General features: G+C 37.0%; 1 protein-coding gene across 1 annotated transcript in view; it reads right to left on the bottom strand.

Annotated features, from left to right (window-relative positions):
- The window catches only part of LOC139125376 (neuropeptide FF receptor 2-like), a 32,982-nt gene extending 13,345 nt beyond the window's left edge, over nt 1-19,637 (bottom strand). Inside the window, exons 1-2 of the mRNA XM_070691470.1 lie at nt 19,211-19,637; nt 8,935-9,333 (exon numbers count right to left, since the gene is read on the bottom strand). Of these exons, the coding sequence (XP_070547571.1) occupies nt 8,935-9,333; nt 19,211-19,624 (813 nt within the window). The 5' untranslated portion in view covers nt 19,625-19,637. The remainder of the gene's footprint in view (nt 1-8,934; nt 9,334-19,210) is intronic.
- Between the last annotated feature and the right edge of the window lie 426 nt (nt 19,638-20,063).

The raw sequence follows: 20,063 nt of genomic DNA on the forward strand, positions 1-20,063 counted from the left end.
AGCAGTTCATTGAGCACACGACGCGGAGTAGAAGACAGACTTCTGATAAGACTACACGTGTATACAGTCTACTGCCAGAGTAACTTTCTCTGAGGAGGATTTATTGTGTTATATTTTTCAATATTCCTGTCAATAAACCCAATTCATACCATATAATAGACACCCGTGTGAGGCGTGTAATAAGAACCATCAGATATCTGTTATATCATTATATGTACCAGGTTTCATCAACTTTCGCACAGTACTCTCAGAGTTAAAGGATTCAGGATTTTTTTCAAGATTCAGGTGCACTCATAGTGCACGTTTATTTGTATTTCAAGGCCACCGGCCCATATACAAAGGGGGTTAACACGGAAAATGGAAATACATATTTGCGCTGTGGAGTGAAAGGCACGCAACAACAGCGCACGAAAAACAAAGAAACATCACTCTTGCATACATTAGTTGCTGGCTCAAAATTGAGCGAATACACGTCATAGTAAAACCAGCATATTTCAGTCATTTCTTAAACTTTCTTCTCTTAGCTTAAATGCCTTATATACAAAGTTACAGAGATTGAGTATCTTTGTTTATGTTTTTTTCACTCATAATTGTCAAAAATTTATGGAAGTGAGGATCTCTAACGACATCTTCTGGTAAGTATTGTTTCTCAGGTTATCATACAAAGGGCATAATAGCTCAGAGTTAAATTACTAATTACAAAACTTTATTTAATATGTAAATGAGCTAATTATTAACTTGACAGGCCAAATGCTTTTAATATACAATTAAATATTTTCAGATCAATATCTGTAGCAAGGTTCATCAAATGTAATGCTGTAATTTTGGAGTAATATCACTAATTGCAAAGTTCGTTAATATTCAAATAAACCCTTAATTAACTCCACACAACTAAATGCTTCACACCACAGTTAGAAATCTATCGGATTAGTATCTGCAGCAGATTCATAAATTTGGTGGAGTTATTTTGGAGTTATATGACTAATTACAAAACTTCATAAAATATTCAATGAGCTATTTGTTAACTTGACACTACCAAAGGCTTGTAAGTACAATATTTATCAGATATTTATCAGATCAATATCTGTACCAGATTTCACTGACTTGGGTGCCGTAATTTAAGAGTTATATACCTAATTACAAAGTTCATTACATATGCAAATGAACCCTTAATTAACTTGACACTACTAAGTTCTTTACACCACAATTATATATCAGTCAGATCAGTATCTGCAGCAGAATTCATCAAATTGATGCTATTATATCAGAGTTATACGACTTATTATAAAACTTGACAAAATATGCAAATGAGCTATTTATTAACTAGACACTGCCTAATGCTTCTAATTATAATTAGATATATATCAGATCAATATTTGTTGCACGTATCATCAAGTTTGGTGTAGGAATTTCAGAGTTATGTCACTAATAACAACAGTTCGTTAAATATGCAAATGAGCAGATAATTTACATGACACTCATACTATCATCATTATATTCTGAGATTGTCATCTGTGAAAAGTTTCATGAAATTTTGTGCAGTAATTCTTGATATATGCTTACACTGTCATTACCGTCTCCATAGGGAAACCATTGTACGGAAAAAATGATAAAGATTATGTCCGTGTCAGCATTATGATGTTATGAGCCAAAGTAGAATAGTCATAGTTTGATACTTCGTACCAATTATCGTACTCGCCCTTGATAAAATGAGTCTGCTGTGGCATTGCGCGATCTGCAGTTCAAAGTAGTGTGTACCATTCCTCTGGAAAGGATTGCTCTGCATCGTGTTGAATGACAAACACCGTGTACACGAAGGGAGGTTGGGATGGTATTAGGAAAGCTATAAACATTCGTCAGTGTAGACTAGATTTTACATAATTTTGAGGTAAGGCAAGACTTAAATTTGTGTACATCCAAAGTCTGTCATAGCAGTGTTTTGACAAAGAAATAAAACCATCACTCAATTCAAGTGTCTTATCTTTGTATCGAGTCAATGCATGACCTAATGGCTAATGGTATCTTTAAAAGTAAAAGTAAATGTAAAAAGTCGGGCAAAGCACTCTACGTGAAACCAGATATGAACTGAAAATGCTCACATACAAGTATAGTAGTAATATAGTAGTGAAAGACATTTTGCATTTCCGTGTCAGCTTATTGGCAATTTGTATATTTAATGAGCTAATTTGACGAATCTGACCAAACGCAATTAATCTTGCTACACACAATGATGTTACAAAATTATATGCCAAAAATGAAAGAGATACAGCTATTTCATTTCGGCTGATTACTAAATTGTACACCTAACCATATTTTTCAATTGAAGCTACACACGATGAATATTGCACGTGATGTTTATTAACCAATGTCGATGAAACTTCATAGCGATAATATCAGAGAGAAAATATCAATTCATAGACAACTGCAACACATGTTCAGTTCACATTTGGTCAGTGTGTTCTTATCTTTAAATAACTTCACAACGACGTATTTTAAAGACTCAAAACATTTATTTATTTGTCACTGTACATATTCGATTATTCATTCATTCCGTTTGAATTTGATGAATGCAGGTATCACTTGATTGAGAAATATAGTGATAATTTCCATTCGGTATAATTCTGGTTTTTAGCATTACGTTATACACACATCTATCGTCAGAATGTATTAGGAACATCGGCGAAGGTTTGGCCAATGGGTGTTCAGGGCTGACTTCGTTGCTAGGTGATTTGGGGCTATTGTGACAACCTCATTAAAATGTCGAAGTACTACGAATCGACACTGGAGCTCTGTTCGCTGAAATAAACATGTTCTTTTCAGTTTCATAAATGTGAGAAGACATCACAGCAAAGCGGCATAGATGTTTTGGAGAATTTCCATTGTTGTCGCGAGGCGACGTATTTTCATCACCGAAAGAGGAAATGACAGTCAACACTACTTTTAATTTGGGTGTACAATGACTTTAATAATTAGGATAAACGTGTTTCATTAAACTACAGGGGAATTACCCTTGGTTTATAGTTCTGCTGGTGGATTCTCCCTGGCTGTCTTTCGCCCATGCAGTTAAGCGATACATTCATTACTTTGATAGAATTTAGTATGTGGAGGCATCATCCCAGTCAAAAGAATTGTAACAATTAGCTCGGCTGTTGAACCACCCTTTTAAGGGTGTGGACTTGGCCGAGGGGTTTTGACTGTGATGCCTTCGCTAGGTGACTGCCATGGCCTTCGTACGTTGTGAGTTCGAATGGCATCAAAAATTTACTGAATTGATATCTATGAAGGCAAAATATTCTTGTAAATACTTAATACCACCTGCATAAATAATTGGCCCAAGAAATATGGCAAATTGGTTTTAAGAGGCGTAAGTCTTGTTTGGATCACATTTTTGTTCTCTATTCAGTCATTGAACAATGATTTAGAAAGAACTTATCGATATTTGCTTGTTCTGTCGATATGAGAAAGGGTTCTGATCGTGCGGAGCGGAATTGTCTATGGTATAAACTTTTAAAATGTGGAGAATCTGGAAAGCTCATTTTACACTGATATTTCGTGCAGAGCTCAAGTAAACCATTATGCAACAGATAGTTTCTCCTTTGATATTTGTGTCATAACAAGGAGATAGTCTTCCACAACTCTTTTCATAATGTATATAAATGATTTAGCAACAGACTGATGTTGCTATTAGAAGATACAATTACCATACTATTGTATGCTCTTCATATACCACACTGTCGACAGTCCCTCGTGCCTGTTCTCTCGATTATTGATGTAGGACTTGTACTTTTCCAGCCCGCGCCGCGCCGTCAGCGTTTGCGAATTCCCGTATATGCGAGGTACTACATCAATAATAGACGTGAAAAGGCACAAGGGACTATCGACAGTCTACTTATAAACATGTAGTTTCCTGGGCTGATTCAGAAGAGCATTTGCAACGGTTACTTGAAAGAGCTCACAAACACTGTGTAAAGTGGAGAGCTAGATTACGCCAGCACAAAACATCAATTGTTCAAATTTGAAAGAAATGGTACACCACACGTTACACGCAAAATTGCGGTTTAAATGCGGTCTACGTGTGTCAGTGATAGTATACGACAAAATATAAACATTTGGAAATGTATACTCTAGTGAGCATCTGCATCCTAATGTTGCAGCGTCCCACCTTGCTGAATCAGCGTCAAAAGCTACTGGTATTGAAATTGCAATGTGTCAAGTGTAAATGAAATGTCTTGCCAGATGTTTTCGAAGCTTTTTGATACACCTGTACTCCCGATTCTTGATTATGCAACAGCTGTCTGGCAGAAGAATGCAATCAATAGTATTGACAAAGTTCAACAAGGTGAAAATCATTCATTCCTCGGAGTAGGAATTTCCAGTACCATTGCGTCGCTTTACAGTGACATGGAATTGATGTCCAATGAATATAGCGAAAGATAGAGGTTGTACGATTATGGACTAGACTAAAGAGATTACCAAATACTCGATTGAAAAAACGAGTATTAAATGATCAAATATTGCAGCAGAGAGCAAATATGTATTCAGAAAAGCTGGACTTGCACAATTGTTTGAGACTGGAAATGATCAAAATGTGAGCATAAATGTTATTCTAGAGCAACGGAAACGGAAAAGAGAAGCAAATGAATTTTATATTTAAAAATGTAACTGCTTAAGCAAACTAAAACTGAGAATTCTTTGTGCTTTCAAATACAGCTATATTACCGAACTTTATTTATTGCCTTACATTCTATATACGTTCGCGTCAGTGATTGCTAGACTCGTATTTATGAAATGGTTACCCTAAGGAGAAGTGTTACTTCAGTCCTCTAATCCTCCCTTTACAAAGAAGATAATTATTTTGGTTAAATCGATGCACACGGCTATTTTAACTGGTATAATAGTTAACTACTTGGATCTACCAGTATATATTCACAAGCAGTCCAACCACCCTCCTGTGATCACCAATAACCTACGTCTTCTATTAGTAAGCGCATATCGGCGATCTCTAGCGATGAACACGTATTCAACAAAGCAGCGCCTATAGTGTATCTACATCAACGCGCTAAAGGCAGCGGCTACGTCGAGGAGATAACATACACAGGGGGAAATGACATTAAAGGCCAGGAAAGAAAGAAGAGACAACGTAATACTTTCTGGTTCAATCCACTCTTCAGCCAAAGTGTTGAGACAAGCATCGGAAAAATATTACTCCTCCTCGTCGAAAGGCACTTTCCCAAAGAAACAAGCTGCACAAAATCTTCAACAAGAACACTGTCAAGGCCAGTGATTGTTGTATGTAAAGCTAATTTTACTCTGATGTTTCGTGTAGAGCTAAAGTAAACCGTATGCAACTGATAGTTTCTCCTTTGATATTTGCGTCAGAACAAGGAGATAGTCTTCCACCAACTCTTTTAATAATGTATGTAAATGATCTAGCAACAGAGTTAAGCAATCTAATGTTGCTATAAGAAGATACACTTACCATACTATAAATCTACAACAGGAAAACTATCAAAGTCAGTTAGTGTTGTATGGCAAACATAGCATAAAATCACACATCAAACAGATCCCCAGCAAAAACACCGGGCGCTGATATTGTTTGCATTGTTTGGCCACAAATACATGTCCGCTCGGAGGTCAATGCCAAATCAGGAACATTATTTACAATACCAAGGTATCGGCGAACCACTGTAGCAGCAAAAATAACATCAGAGCTCATCTCCAAATACCGCCATGAGAACATTTACCTCCTTTTCAACTATCATGCCCCTTCTCGAAAAATGGAACCACCCGGCACAAAATATGGAAACACCCCCAAAGGAAACAAGAACACGTAGAACCACGCTGGGAACAACAGAAGCAAAGCAACGGAAACATTCGAAGATAAGATAAGTTGAACCATTCGTCTGATGATCGCTACAGAGAGCACATGTAGCGTGAAACTCTGAGTAACGCCTAAGTCCTGTGTTCTACTTGCTTCTGTATCGAGCACTCTACCAAACCAAGTTACGAACAACACTGGGAGCCATCTGTACAACTCAAGTTAACGATTTACAGCAAAAAATTGATAACAGAACAAGATAAATTACTATTTATATACCAGTATAAACCACTTTACATTCCCACTACATATTTGTTTCGTATTGTCAGCAAAGGCTGGCTACACTGGTCGGATGGTTGTATCGGTCTGATACAACAACTGGTTGTGTATCGAGTCCTTTCACAAAACACTGTCGTTGTATGGCTTTTCTTCCCTTCGGCCCCGGCAAACGAATATTATCAATGACTTTCACTTGGCCAGGAAATCACATCGAAATCAAACTATGCAGCTGAAAGCATTTCAGAATAATAATGCCAAAGAGAAACCCCAAGAGAGCTGGTCATACGTGGGCCAAGTAACACTGAAAGTATGATTTACTGATTTGTTCATTTGCATATTTAAGATATTTTTGTAATTAGGTCATATATCAATACTGAATTCGCTGACTTGACCATACCTCTGCTATCAATGATCATTCATACGTAGGTCTGCTTATACCGTAAGTTTGATGAGCACGATATTCCGAACATTAGCTCATATACGTCATCAAAATTTATGTCATTAAGCCATACATCAATCCTAGGGTTATTGATTGGATTAATCATTGCGGTTTATGAATTATACGACCATTTACATTTACGTGTATAGGAAAACTGATAAGATAAGAACAAAAGTAAAATCGATGTGTTAAACATTTTTTAATTAAATTTTATGAGATCAGCTAAGAGGTAACCATGCCGTCTGCAAAAGATGAAACATTGTCTAGCAGGAGGTCACTCGCCGATGCCGTTGTGTGGATTGGATGCTGTTGTTCTGGCTTCTTTGCAGAGTTGATTCCTTTATGCTCGACTCATATTACTGCACAGCTGATAATAGCAACTGACAGTGTATTAATGATGCAGTTTTTGGTCATAAAATGTAATTAAAAGATCGTTGACCACGTCGATTTTACTGTTGTTCTTAACAGTTTTTCGAAACACTAAAATACAAATGGTTCTATAGGTCAACCTATCCTGTAATCTTAATGAGCACCATATTCTCATTATTAGCTTATTTGCATATTTGATAAGTGTCTCCAATTAAGCCATATATCAATGTACTGCATGCACTAACCCTGACCAAACTTCAGATACCTTGGTCTACCTTTGTGCTACAAGTTAATGAGCATGGTGATCTGACTATCAACTCATTTGTATATTTGATTAAATACTTTAATTTTACCCTAAAATATATCAAAGCTAACTACAATTGAAGTACACTGTTTATACTTACGTTTATGTGTTGACAGTTTGGTGAGTATTATAATATATTATATCATGTTACCATTCGCTCATTTGTATATTTGATGACTTTCTTTAATTAAGTCATATATCATAGTGAACGTATTGAATTTGATCAAAATTTTGAGTTATACTGGTAATACCTAAACTCAAGTTATACTCAAAGTTTTATGAGTTATATATATATATATATATATATATATATATATATATATATATAGAGAGAGAGAGAGAGAGAGAGAGAGAGAGAGAGAGAGAGTTATATAGTGTGTGTGTGTTCGCGTGATATAATTTGCTCATTTGCATATTTAATGAATATGTATGTAGACCACACATCAACCGGTGCACTGATTTGCCTAGACAGATTTCAGTCATTTGTTAAGCATATACCTTTTTGAATGTGAGTAAAAGTATATGTCTGGATCGTATTGCTTTTAGTTACTGAGACTGACTCGCATAAAGTTGTTAGTTTTGACCATTTTGGTCTACATAACAAGATAGCAATGTCTTGATGTTCCCTGTCTCGATTTTCATTCTATCCATTGTTAAAGACATGTACATCTGTTTGTTTTCTGATCTAATATGCACATTTGGCGGTTATTTTCTTCTGTTGTCCCTTTAGAGGCAAACTCTGAAATTATAGGACTGATTGAAATACAACTTGGCACAGGGGCACTCAACCAGGAAGTGCAGATGCACACCAATTGTTTTTATGTGATATGATCCAATATGGCCGACTGGACCAATTGATTTTATTTCATTTTTGTCAGGCTAGAGCTATTACTCAGATATGTCAAGACCAATTTCATTTACATTTGAACAAAGACAGGATGGTATATAACATACAGCTATTTATACCTATGCGTACCATTCATAAATTTTAATTGCAACATTCTGCTGACTTCCTGTAGTCAAATAGCCCAGGTTACAGGCGGGGACTGTCTCATTTACTATGACTTGTTATATCAGGGCTTGTTTTTATTGTCCAGGCAACACCGTGGATATAATGCGTTGGGCACCTAAGCTTATCCCTGACACCCCAAAACAGACTAACACTGACCATTTTGCAACCGTGTTTGCACATACAGAAAAGGTGGCACGGGACTGTCCTATCTATCCAGGCAGACGAGGTGGCGGCGGAGATGCTAATAGACTTCGACGAATGGAAGTGGCACATATCAGTGAAGATGTGTGGTGCGATCTACCAACATCGTAATACGATAGGGCTAATTATTTATACAATTTTTTACAATATTTACTTTGTATTACTCTAAGGGTTCCCGACAATGAAGATGAAATCATTTCAACAGGAATCGCAATTTTACGGCGTACACAATCGAGCAATCGGTAAACTGCAATACCTGCATGAGAGACCTAGCTAAATCCTCAGCATGTGATGGACAACTTTCAATTTATCACGTTCTTACACTTCAATGACCACAAAATGTACATCACAATGCTGTAATTTCAACAAGTATAAAGTTTTGTTTGCCAAAAGGGGAATGTACGTAGAAGTCACGTTCTGACATTCCAACTCACGACAGTTTTAGTGAAGCTTACTTTTCTGAGTTGGAGATGAAAATTTTGAATAAAGTGAATTAACGTTCTCCTACATACCTTCTTCTTTCCACGCTGGTTCCGCCTGCATTGTTGCCGGTCTCGCTCGCCAGGCAGGCTGTGGCGCCACAGCTTGCAGGCGGTGAGACCATAGGTGATAGCTAACACGGTGAATGGTATGACAAAAAGACCAACAAAGATGCAAAACCGTTGAATGAGTTGTGCACTGTCCGTCAATAGGTTCCCGCAGACGGGCCTGTAACGGAAGTTCAGGAAGTGACCTTCCACACGGTAGACAACCAGCTGGATAATGCCGAGAGTCAGCGCGATTATCCAGATGGCCGTTACGACAACCTTCTTGCGTGATATGGACGTTCTTATCTGCAGGGGATGTACGACTGCCCGGAATCTGTCAATGCTGACGGCCGTCAATGTGAAGATGCTGACCATGACGGACACCTGAAATCAGCAATCCAAAAGTAGTTATATCAGAGTCTGCGTAATTTAGAAGAAGCAGTTCTTCAGAATTTCGACACTTTTTTGAAACGTTTGTTTGCTGAGATGTGGAAGAAGTATACCGAGTTCAGATTTTTTTTTAAAGTTTCTTTCATGACTCACTCGCCAAACAGCTTGCTTATCCCAACTATTTCGGCTTACCGACGAAGTCGGAGAAACGCAATCAAATAATGCCTATTACTGTACAGTGGCACTATGTGTAGGCGCAGAATACCAGGATAAACAGCTAGCGTTTTTAGACACACTACAGTGAATTCGCAATGCCACTATTTCCACTGCGTGACTCGATCGGTAAAGCCTAGAAGGAACGGCCGTGTAATCAATTATAATTCCGCGTTTCCAAGAACGAAATTACGCTGAGTGCAACAAAGATTACAAGGGATAATTTTGGTACATTTTGCTTTCCACGCTAAAGGGATCAGAAAAATGCCTCGCCGAGGAGCGATATCGTTGACGTAAAAGAAGATGCATTTGCTAAATGTTAATCCGACGTCAATTTTACGGATCGCAATTCAAAAATAATACCTGTGATTTTCTGTCGTCTGACGGTCGCGCTATTATATTTCAACGAAGCCGACCAATGAATGAAACGGTCAAGTTTATATTTAATAGCTGTTAACAAGCAGTCTGAAGATTATAACCCTTTCAATGCCCTCTTCCACGACAAAAATAAAAATTAAAACATCCAAAATGGGATGAAAGCAAATACACTTCATCATAAATATTTTAAATGTACTATATTGTGTCTGCATGTTTAGATATGTCTTTTACAAACATTTTCCAAGTAATATAATTAAAATAATTAATGGACAATACATCAACAGTAACATCGGCCTCAACCCATTCAATGGACATTTTAAACCAATATTTATGTACGATATGAGGGTTTCGTAATGATATTGCTTCCTCTGTAAGTATCATTTTCTTCTGCAACAAAAGAGCTATACCAAAATCCCTTGTTTTAAAGGAAAACACCAAAACAAGCACCGAGACTTAAAATTATACATTTGGATAAAAGTGGCAAGAATTTACATCTCTGTTTGTACACAAGTCTACTCAACTGGGTTTTATGGGACCCATACAACCAATGTAAACGCTGTATCCATGGTCTCCGATCGATGAAAAATGAAAGATGTTTGTCATAATGTACAAAATTAAAATATTGCTGCTCTAATGACCTGATATATCCAGATATCGTGAATAAAGTACATTGTTTATAATAAAGAAAGCTGCAAAGGCGCAGTTCCGTCGACCCTCTATTAAAATGTGGCCTTTGTAGGCACACCAGTATGTAGATTAACCGGCATCTCTATGAATACCCCATATGAATACCCCCAATACGTATGTACATACATAGATACATACATAGATACATACATATATATAGATACATAGATACATACATAGATACATAGATACATACATACATACATACATAGATACATACATACATACATACATACATACATACATACATACATACATACATACATACATACATACATACATACATACATACATACATACATACATACATACATACATACATACATACATACATACATACATACATACATACATACATACATACATACATACATACATACATACATACATACATACATACATACATACTACATACATACATACATACATACATACATACATACATACATACATACATACATACATACATACATACATACATGTACACAGCTTCACAATCGTACACTTTGTGCCTTTGCTTTTCCATATGGCAAGACAGGAGATTGATGGATAGAGATAAAATTTGGCATTAATCATCGGTCAGCCACGATATCTTTAGAATCGGATATTTTAGTGTAAAGTCATACGTTGCCAGGGCAGCGGACCACCAGTGTATCCTGCAGCATCTAACTTTGCTGTGGTGAGGACGTAAATCAGTGGGTTGTTGTCGGTAACAACTTCAAAATTGCGTCCTCGCCATAGCAACGTAAGATGCTGTAGGACAGAGATGGTAAGCTTCGCTAGTAGCGTATGACTTCAAACTACAATATGGTTGTCGATCGATTGCATAGCTAACGGCGCTGGGATATCTGTTTAGCTTGTATCCTTGCGTGCAAGTAGCTGGCACTCGTGCCGTCGACATGATTATGGATGTCTGGTGGATTTCATCAAGCCCACCGAAAGATGACTTACTCTATCTATTCCTATTTTCTTCCAAACTTACTCCACATTTCATTATGAGGGGCATTAGTAATCTCTCGGCCGTTCGTTCTTAAATGAATAGGCACAGACAGACAGATAGACAGACATACACACAAAGACACTCAGAGAAACAGAAAAATAGATAAATAGAAGATAGACAGAGACATAGATAGATAGATAGATAGATAGATAGATAGATAGATAGATAGATAGATAAAAGATAGACAGACAGACAGATAGATAGACAGATAGATAGATACATACATACATACATACATACATACATACATACATACATACATACATACATACATACATACATACATACATACATACATACATACATACATACATACATACATACATACATACATACATACATACATACATACATACATACATACATACATACATACATACATACATACATACATACATACATACATACATACATACATAGAAAGATAAATAGATAGATAGATAGACTAATAAGCTTACACAGAGTGATATTTCAGACCAACTGATTAGTTTGTTGGTTTGTTGGTTGGTTTATCGATACCGTAATTTAGTAGCTGATTTTTAATTGGTAAAGTGATTAATAATTGATTCATTTAGTAAAGTACAATAGTTTTGTTCATTTTGTTTCCCACTTTGGATGTTTTCACAATTCCCTGTATCACTTTAATAACCTGCATGTAGAAACGCAGTCAAACACAGATAGGCTGACAAGTCTGGCTCGATTGTTCAGTTTCTTTAAATGAAGACGTGAGTCATTGCATAAATGTCCGTACCGATTCGGCGCCTGAGAAAGTACAATTGAAATAAAGTTCAACTGTCGTATGTTCTGAAAATACACAAAATGCTGGGTGTATCTCCTAATTGACTCGCCTATTTGCTCCCATATAATGGGATGACCTTTGTTCAAAAATTATTATGAAATTATACGGATAGATATTAATGTCCCCAAGGGATTACTTTTATATTGTATGTTTATCCTGCTCTCTCTTTATGATTAAAGTTTTTGCGAATAATTAGCATCAACTCGTGACGTTTCAGGCCCAAACTTTATATTTGACAACCAGAAAACAAGTAAAAAATACAAGCTGGCAACATTTTTACTATCTTTACTATTTTTACTATCTTTGAACGAGTGTTTTCTGTTTTACAAGATAGAGTCTTCCTGTAAGATAAAATAGGTCAAAACAACGCTCTTCTGCGATGGAAATGACACTTTTAAACACACACACGCACACACCGAAAAAAATCTGTGCATTCCAAAAGCATGCCATTTTTTAGTTTTAGAGAGGATTTCAAAACTATGAAATCAGAGGGTGTGATTTGAAAGTATTATGAATTTGTAAGAGAAGGAATTTGATAAAATTAGAACTGTTGTGGGATTTAAGAGGTGTCTGTGAATGCAGCCTCAGTGATGCTTTCCAGCTCAGAATCAACACATGTCGCAAAAAAATTTCCTGTTCACCCAATTGTCTTCTGCAGAATACTGCTATCACATTTAATATTATAAGTACGTGCATCAGGCTACATTCACAAAGGGGGAGCCGGGGGAATTCAGGCGGGATTTGAAAATTGTGGGAGTTGAAGGGGGGACTTGAACGTTTTGCTTTGCGTATAAAGGGATCTGAAAATCTTTTGGTTCGCTAATATTTTTGACATTCTCAGATTCCATAGTTTGGTAGATAATTCAGTGAAAAATGAATAACATTTTTGTCATTCAATGGTTTTAATGCTAGTGATAATTAAACAAAATCTTAAACCATGTCGCGTTTCATGATTTTTATTTTGAAAAAATTCACAAAATATGAATGCCATTACGTTTTCATAGGAAAAACAACAAGTGGGCCTTGTTACGGGGCAAACGCTGCGACTGTTGATGATTGTTTTCCAATATTTCTATGCCATGTATCAAATGCAGTTTCTTGCTGTCTACCTTCAGCATGCTGAAAGATATAATATTCAGTTTGTTGCAAAGCATGTATATGTAAACACTATAAGTGATAATTGAATTAGAGTCAAGACTGAAAAAAGACTGAAAGTCTTTTGTCAATGATACAAATGATCACAAAATAGCGTTTACTACATATACAAAAAGAGTGCATCTCCTTGAATGTAATGTTTTCCTATATGGCTACCTGTATATATTATTTTACAATGAATACATTGTCCATAGAGTATAACAAGATGTAAATGATCAGTAGGTATGTTAAACTTGATATTTTTTTCAAAATTGTATTGTGTAACAACATCATCTTTTGTAGTTATTTTCTTTTAAACTATATTGAAATGCTTTAACGCATTCACTCAGCCTGAGTTTGAATATGCAGCAGTCTTACGAAATATTGACATTTCGATGCACATGAAATGCAACTTACAACAATATAAGTGTACTTAACACATTATGTAGATTGTGTTGATAGTATGATACTGACTATTTCAACATAATAAGGTGTAAAACTATTTCAACATAATAAGGTGTAAAACAAGAGATTGGAGTTAATACAAAAAAGCGAGAATACTGAAAAGTGTCAAATTTTAGGTTTGTAATATTGTTTGCTTGAGGATGTTTTATCAGTAAAATTGTTACTATTAAATTGTTATATTTTTAATTAAGGATTTTTGAATTCTGGTATATTAGAAAAATCAAAAATTACAGAAAACAAATGGGGTCACCATGCTTGATTTTATACGCACGTAAGATGAAAAGTCATTGTTTTTCACGAATATCACTCAAAGTCAATATAAAACATCATTCAAGTTCATGCAGTCAATGAAATTTTCACATACTTGTCGTACAATAACAAAAAAGTACATATGTACTTTTTTCGAGCTCTCAGAGGGCTCTGATGTAAATTACAATTTGATTTGTAACTCAGATTACCCTCTTTAAATAAAGTCTAATAATAATAATAATAATAATAATAATAATAATAATAATAACAAGGCAGTATTGCTTAAGGCAATGAGTACTTGGGCCGTGATAGAGTAATTTTGAGGACAATATATACAACTATTCAAATATGGTCTTGAATTTCCTCCTGTCAATTAGGCATTTGATTAACTGGTTATTAAACGAAGCAATGACATGACAACGGCAAAATATGTCTAGCAACTTTTGTGGAGTTTGAGGCAGGGGTTCTTTATTTATAGTGGAAATTGCTTAAACTCCTTAAATATTCAAATTACAGCAAATTTCTTTTGTTCTCGATGGTAGATGTCTAATATTTAGATGGGCATATTTAGATTTTTACCCTATAGTTATCCCTATATACTAAAGTCGGACATCCAGCTCAGAATTAGATATGCGCATAATTGATGAGGTACAATATGTGGTGTCATAAGGTGTCCCATCATACCATATATGAAGGGTTGTAGCACTTGTGGTTACTGAGTTGTGGACAAATATATATATATTTGAGGTCAAAGGTCATTGAGGTCACGTGACATTTTGTCAAAATAATTGTATTGCTAAGTTATTCCTATATACCAAAAATCAGACCTCTAGCTCTATTGGCTCGCTCAAAATTAGATATGCGCATAATTAATGAGGTACAATATGTGGTGTCATAAGGTGTCTTATCATACCAAATATGAAGAATGTAGCACTTGTGGTTACTGAGTTGGGGACAAATATATATATTTGAGGTCAAAGGTCATTGAGCACGTCACATTTTGTCATAATTGTATTGCTAAGTTATTCCTATATACCAAAAATCAGACCTCTAGCTCTATTTTGTCGATCAAATTTCAGTAAATTTACCTTACCTAGATGAAATTTTGTCTATAGGCTGAAATTTCGCCGAAGTTTGACAAAATTGCATCGATTTTTCAGGTTCATATCCGACATTTTTGAGTTTTGAGTGCAGACAGAAATAAGTTTTGAGGCAACATGGCTGCGACCCCATGTTGACCCCAAGCCTGCGTACGATGCTATGTGCTACAGCTAACACACAGCATCGCACGCAGGGCTAGCCCTGCGTACGATGCTGTGTGTTCCGCTACAGCTAATAGCCCCGCTCACCACAGCCCTGCAAAGACCTGTACGTAGAGTTGGTGACTTCAAATCCATTTTTGGACTTGACGTAAAAAGCCAAATTACTGCCGAAATTCAGCGTTCTTGGGCCCAAGTCGTATCCCTGCCTACCTCAGCTACTCGATCGCTTCCAAAAATGACAGTCTTTTATTCACTTCTCGTAAATAACCGTCGATGTCGGCAACTCTCTCGCTAGCCCTGCATACGTACGCAGTGTACGCTGTGCATTCCCTGTGTGCGTTCCTAACACACAGCGTACACTGCGTACGTACGCAGGGCTAGCGAGAGAGTTGCCGACATCGACGGTTATTTACGAAAAAAGAATAAAAGACTGGAACGTAGAGTTCAGCTCGCGTAGAGTATCATAACATTCTTCGGCCTTCGTTTAGATCGACCCTAATCTCTCCCATTTAGGAAATAAATACACAAGCTACCTTGACAAAACTTCGTGCACCATCGATCCAGGACCGAACGGACTACAAATCTGTCACGGTCTTGACGTCATCATTTCCTTACATGGTAATCGGCATGCCGTATTTTTTAGCAAAGGAGACACAGAATACGTCGGAGTATTCAGTTTCAAAACGTATTACATTGTGTGATGTTGTCAAAAAAGGTAATGTTACTGCAGTAGTATAAATTACAAAACACAAAAGTTCAAATCAGTTTATTTTGGACTGGCTTTACCCAACATTTCATATTGTTTCTTATGCCAGATTTGACCACGTGCTTACTGGCGACCCCTTTACATGCAAATTTTGTGTCAAATGGTGTGCTCTCCTGGAAAAACAAACGTACGATTTCTATATGAAGGAGGCGAAATTTGCCCTCAAAACTCGAAACCACCCCTTTATGGGGTGTACCTAGCTATTTTGAACGAGCTTCTCGAATCTGCAGCTCTATTTCGAAATGACGGTCTGGTTTTCTCAGCTCAAGGATAAGTGTTCTCCATCGCTGTGGGCATTACTATTCTCAACTGGGGTGCAGTTTCCAGTCGTAATGTTTTCGTTGTATCCGGGATATAAAACCTTTCGTTTTCACAATTTTAGTTTGATTAAAACTAGTCCACATCTTGTCAGTGATTAAACATGTTTCAAGTTTAAATGTTAAATTCTGGTCTCGAGCCCTCTTGTTCGACCAAACTGAAATTACCCCTCCCACTTTGGCTCGTCCAGTGGGTGTAGCAAGGGTCGTGCCATCGCATAGGAAACGGAGGGTGCATTAATTGTTGCATTTCGATGCACATTTTGATTATATCAGAAGATTTTGTGGCAAAAACTCAGATAGAGAAGCATTAATATTCACATCTCACTTATTCAAGACTGGCTGAGAGCAGCACTTCCATTCAGTTAACATCATTACGCCATTTATTATGCCAAGAAAGATGAAGCCAAGGCATTTTGCCCTCCCTGGTCTCAGCCAGAAATGGTTATACCTTACAGAGTTTTTCCCCACGGAATGAAAACAAATGTACTTGGGCTGAGGCCCAAGTACAATAATAATAATAATAATAATAATAATAATAATAATAATAATAATAATAATAATAATAATAATAATAATATGTAAAACTTTGAACAGTAAAGACTCTAAATGAAAAATGAGTGAAGTTGAATTATTTTTTTTTCAATTTTGCCATTATTACACCAACGTTTCAGAGATTAAAAGTTTTATTTGATTCAATATTTTAACTTTCAAGAATTGTCAATTTTTTAAAAAGTTATAACAAGTATGAGTATTGTACTTTTTATTAAAAACAATTTGGGAAGGTCACCGAGCTCGGTTTTTCACTATCAGGAAAAGTGTAGCCAGGAATTCACAATTTGCATACTCTCACGTGATCGTCATTTTGGGTGTTCTCCTTTAGATTCCAATGGCCCGGCCAGGTTTATAAGCACTACAGAATGTTCATTTGTATGTCGAAATAAAGGTTTAGTGCCGAACATCTGCGAGCAGAACTGCGCAATACATGCTGTTTCTCTTTTCTGTGCATATACCAATTATAAGTATTCGGCTATATGATAGTTTGGGCCGGGGGATTTAAAATTTTATCGTATAGTGGGGGATTTGAAAATTTTTGTTGGCGTTTAGTGTTTTGCTGTGTCATGGACAGTTCTGTGTTTAACAAAAAACAATTTTGCTGCCTGTCTGTGAGACCACATGTATGGGTGTCGGTCACGCACCGTCTCCAAGTCAGTGCACATCGACACAAGATCTTGAAGTTAATTTTCACCTTTCTCAGATACGGCCGTTCTTCGGCCGAGGCCGCAAGGTGCATTGGCCAAACATCTGGAGGACCAACGAGCCTTACAGACTTGTCAGTTTTTTTCTCGGCCGATTTTTGTCGGTGCAAAACAAAAAGTGGCTGACCCCCTCGTGGAAAAAACCCAACTTGTTTGCCCATGGCATCTTTTGAATTTATATATCTCAATGTATGCAAGCTACTTAAATGTGCCGTACTATGTTTTGTTTTCCAGTTTATTCCACCATGAAGTGGAGAGATTTAAATTAATTTGGACACTGAAAACAGAGGCAACCAGCAATCAGGCGGGCAACCAGCCTAATTGAGACATTGTAGCCACAGGTGTTTAACATTTAAATACTATATTCTTACGTCTTTCGAAAAAAGAAGTTTGGGGGCAAAAATTAATGTGTGTCTATCTGCTCTCCCCTCCAGAAAATTTTTCCTCTTCCCACGCTCCCAACAAAACGTCCTACAGCTCTTTTCTAACTACAAAAGTTCTATTTTGCCTCGATCACTATTTGGGTTGCAAACTCCCATATACCATCGAATCATACCCCGTGGCCGTCAATTTGACCTTTTCTCAAGTTGCCTTCTCAGCAGTAGAGTGAAATTTCCTGTTTTGATGTTAAGTAAAAACTGCCTATCCACCCGTTCCCAGCCCTCTGGTGCAGACAAATGAACTCCGATGAATGTGTTTCCCGCCCGCTGATACTGGGAAAAGTTACCGTCCCAGACATCGTTTGCGAACAGCTTTCTGCGCGAACAGTTTTGTTGACTTGCCCCGGGAAGAACAGTATATTATAGAGAGGTTCTTTCAGCTTCATTACTTTGCAGTCATAGTGTACAATATATAGACTGTATTCACAGTATACATAAACCACTGGCATGGTGAAAAAAGTACCCGACATGTGAAACTCTAACAGCCTCTGTCATGCCAGACGACAGAAACTAACGTTGTTATGAAAACATAATCGCACCGACAGCGATAGCATGTAAACTTCAGTGTATAAGTAGCAATGATTTTCGCTGGGCATTCTTATTACATATACTAAATGTTTTACTCCATGAAAATACTGTAAGTGTTTTCTATGTACACTACGATGTAAATAAACCTTCCGATGTCGTTTTAGTCGACTTGAATAGGGCGGATAGAGCGACCAGTGTATAATCACACAAGGAGTGTTACACGTGCGTTGTAAAGTCAAGTCAACGGTTAAGATATGCCATTGCTCGTGGCAAACGGTTGAGACTGTAAAACCCGTATTGATGCGAACACGCGATGAATTATATCACATATTAATGGAACTACAAATGGGTTTCAAACAAGCGTGGGAACTTACCTGTTGGACGTATTTCACTACGGGGCACATGGCATTTCCGAACCGCCACTCCTGGAGAATCGTTTCAGCTGAAATGAACGGCACGCAGAATACGGCAATGCAGATATCGGCTAGGGCAAGGCTGGAAAGGTAGGGTTTCAAATCATCAGAAAGTACATTGGTCCTAGCCGCCACCAAGAGAACAATTCCGTTCCCGATCATCACCATTATGAACGTTAGTGTATAGATGACAAGAAGTAATACGTGCCGTAGGTAATCTTGTTGTTCGAAGTCAAACCATTGGGCTGTGTTATCAGGGTCAACATCACTGGAATTTTGTAAAGCAGCTAAAATCTCCAAATACTGTGATAATGCCGACTCTTCCGTCGTTGGTCGTGGGGTATTTTGAGATTGTAGCGCCCGGGAATCAACCATTCTACCTGAGTGTTCCCGGCCCAAATGTAAACTCGAGACTGACAAACCTCAGCACTATATACTATCTGAACATCAAAGAGCGCCCCCAGGAGTGACTGCTTACTGAAACAACTTAGCAAGCACGCTGCCTTTGCTTCAAAATCCAACGAGAAAAGAAAAGTAATCAACAATATGGCCAGAAATGAAAATGCTTTGTTTCTCATCCTCGCACGTCTTCCTTTTTTTCATGTTCATTAAGTCTTGAAAAACTGAAATACAAGAAAAATGCCAGCGCAGAAAATGTTATAATATGATCATACGCACACAATTTACACTTTTGAAGAGGAGTGTTATCACCGATGTCAGAATCACCATGATTTCATCTAAACATTCCTGATTTGATTCATTTCAGCCCGGGTAGCTGCATTACTTTTGTACCAGATCTAGGATCAGAAACAAA

Source organism: Ptychodera flava (genome assembly GCF_041260155.1).
Source record: "Ptychodera flava strain L36383 chromosome 3 unlocalized genomic scaffold, AS_Pfla_20210202 Scaffold_25__1_contigs__length_14229661_pilon, whole genome shotgun sequence".
Taxonomy (NCBI): Eukaryota; Metazoa; Hemichordata; class Enteropneusta; family Ptychoderidae; genus Ptychodera; species Ptychodera flava.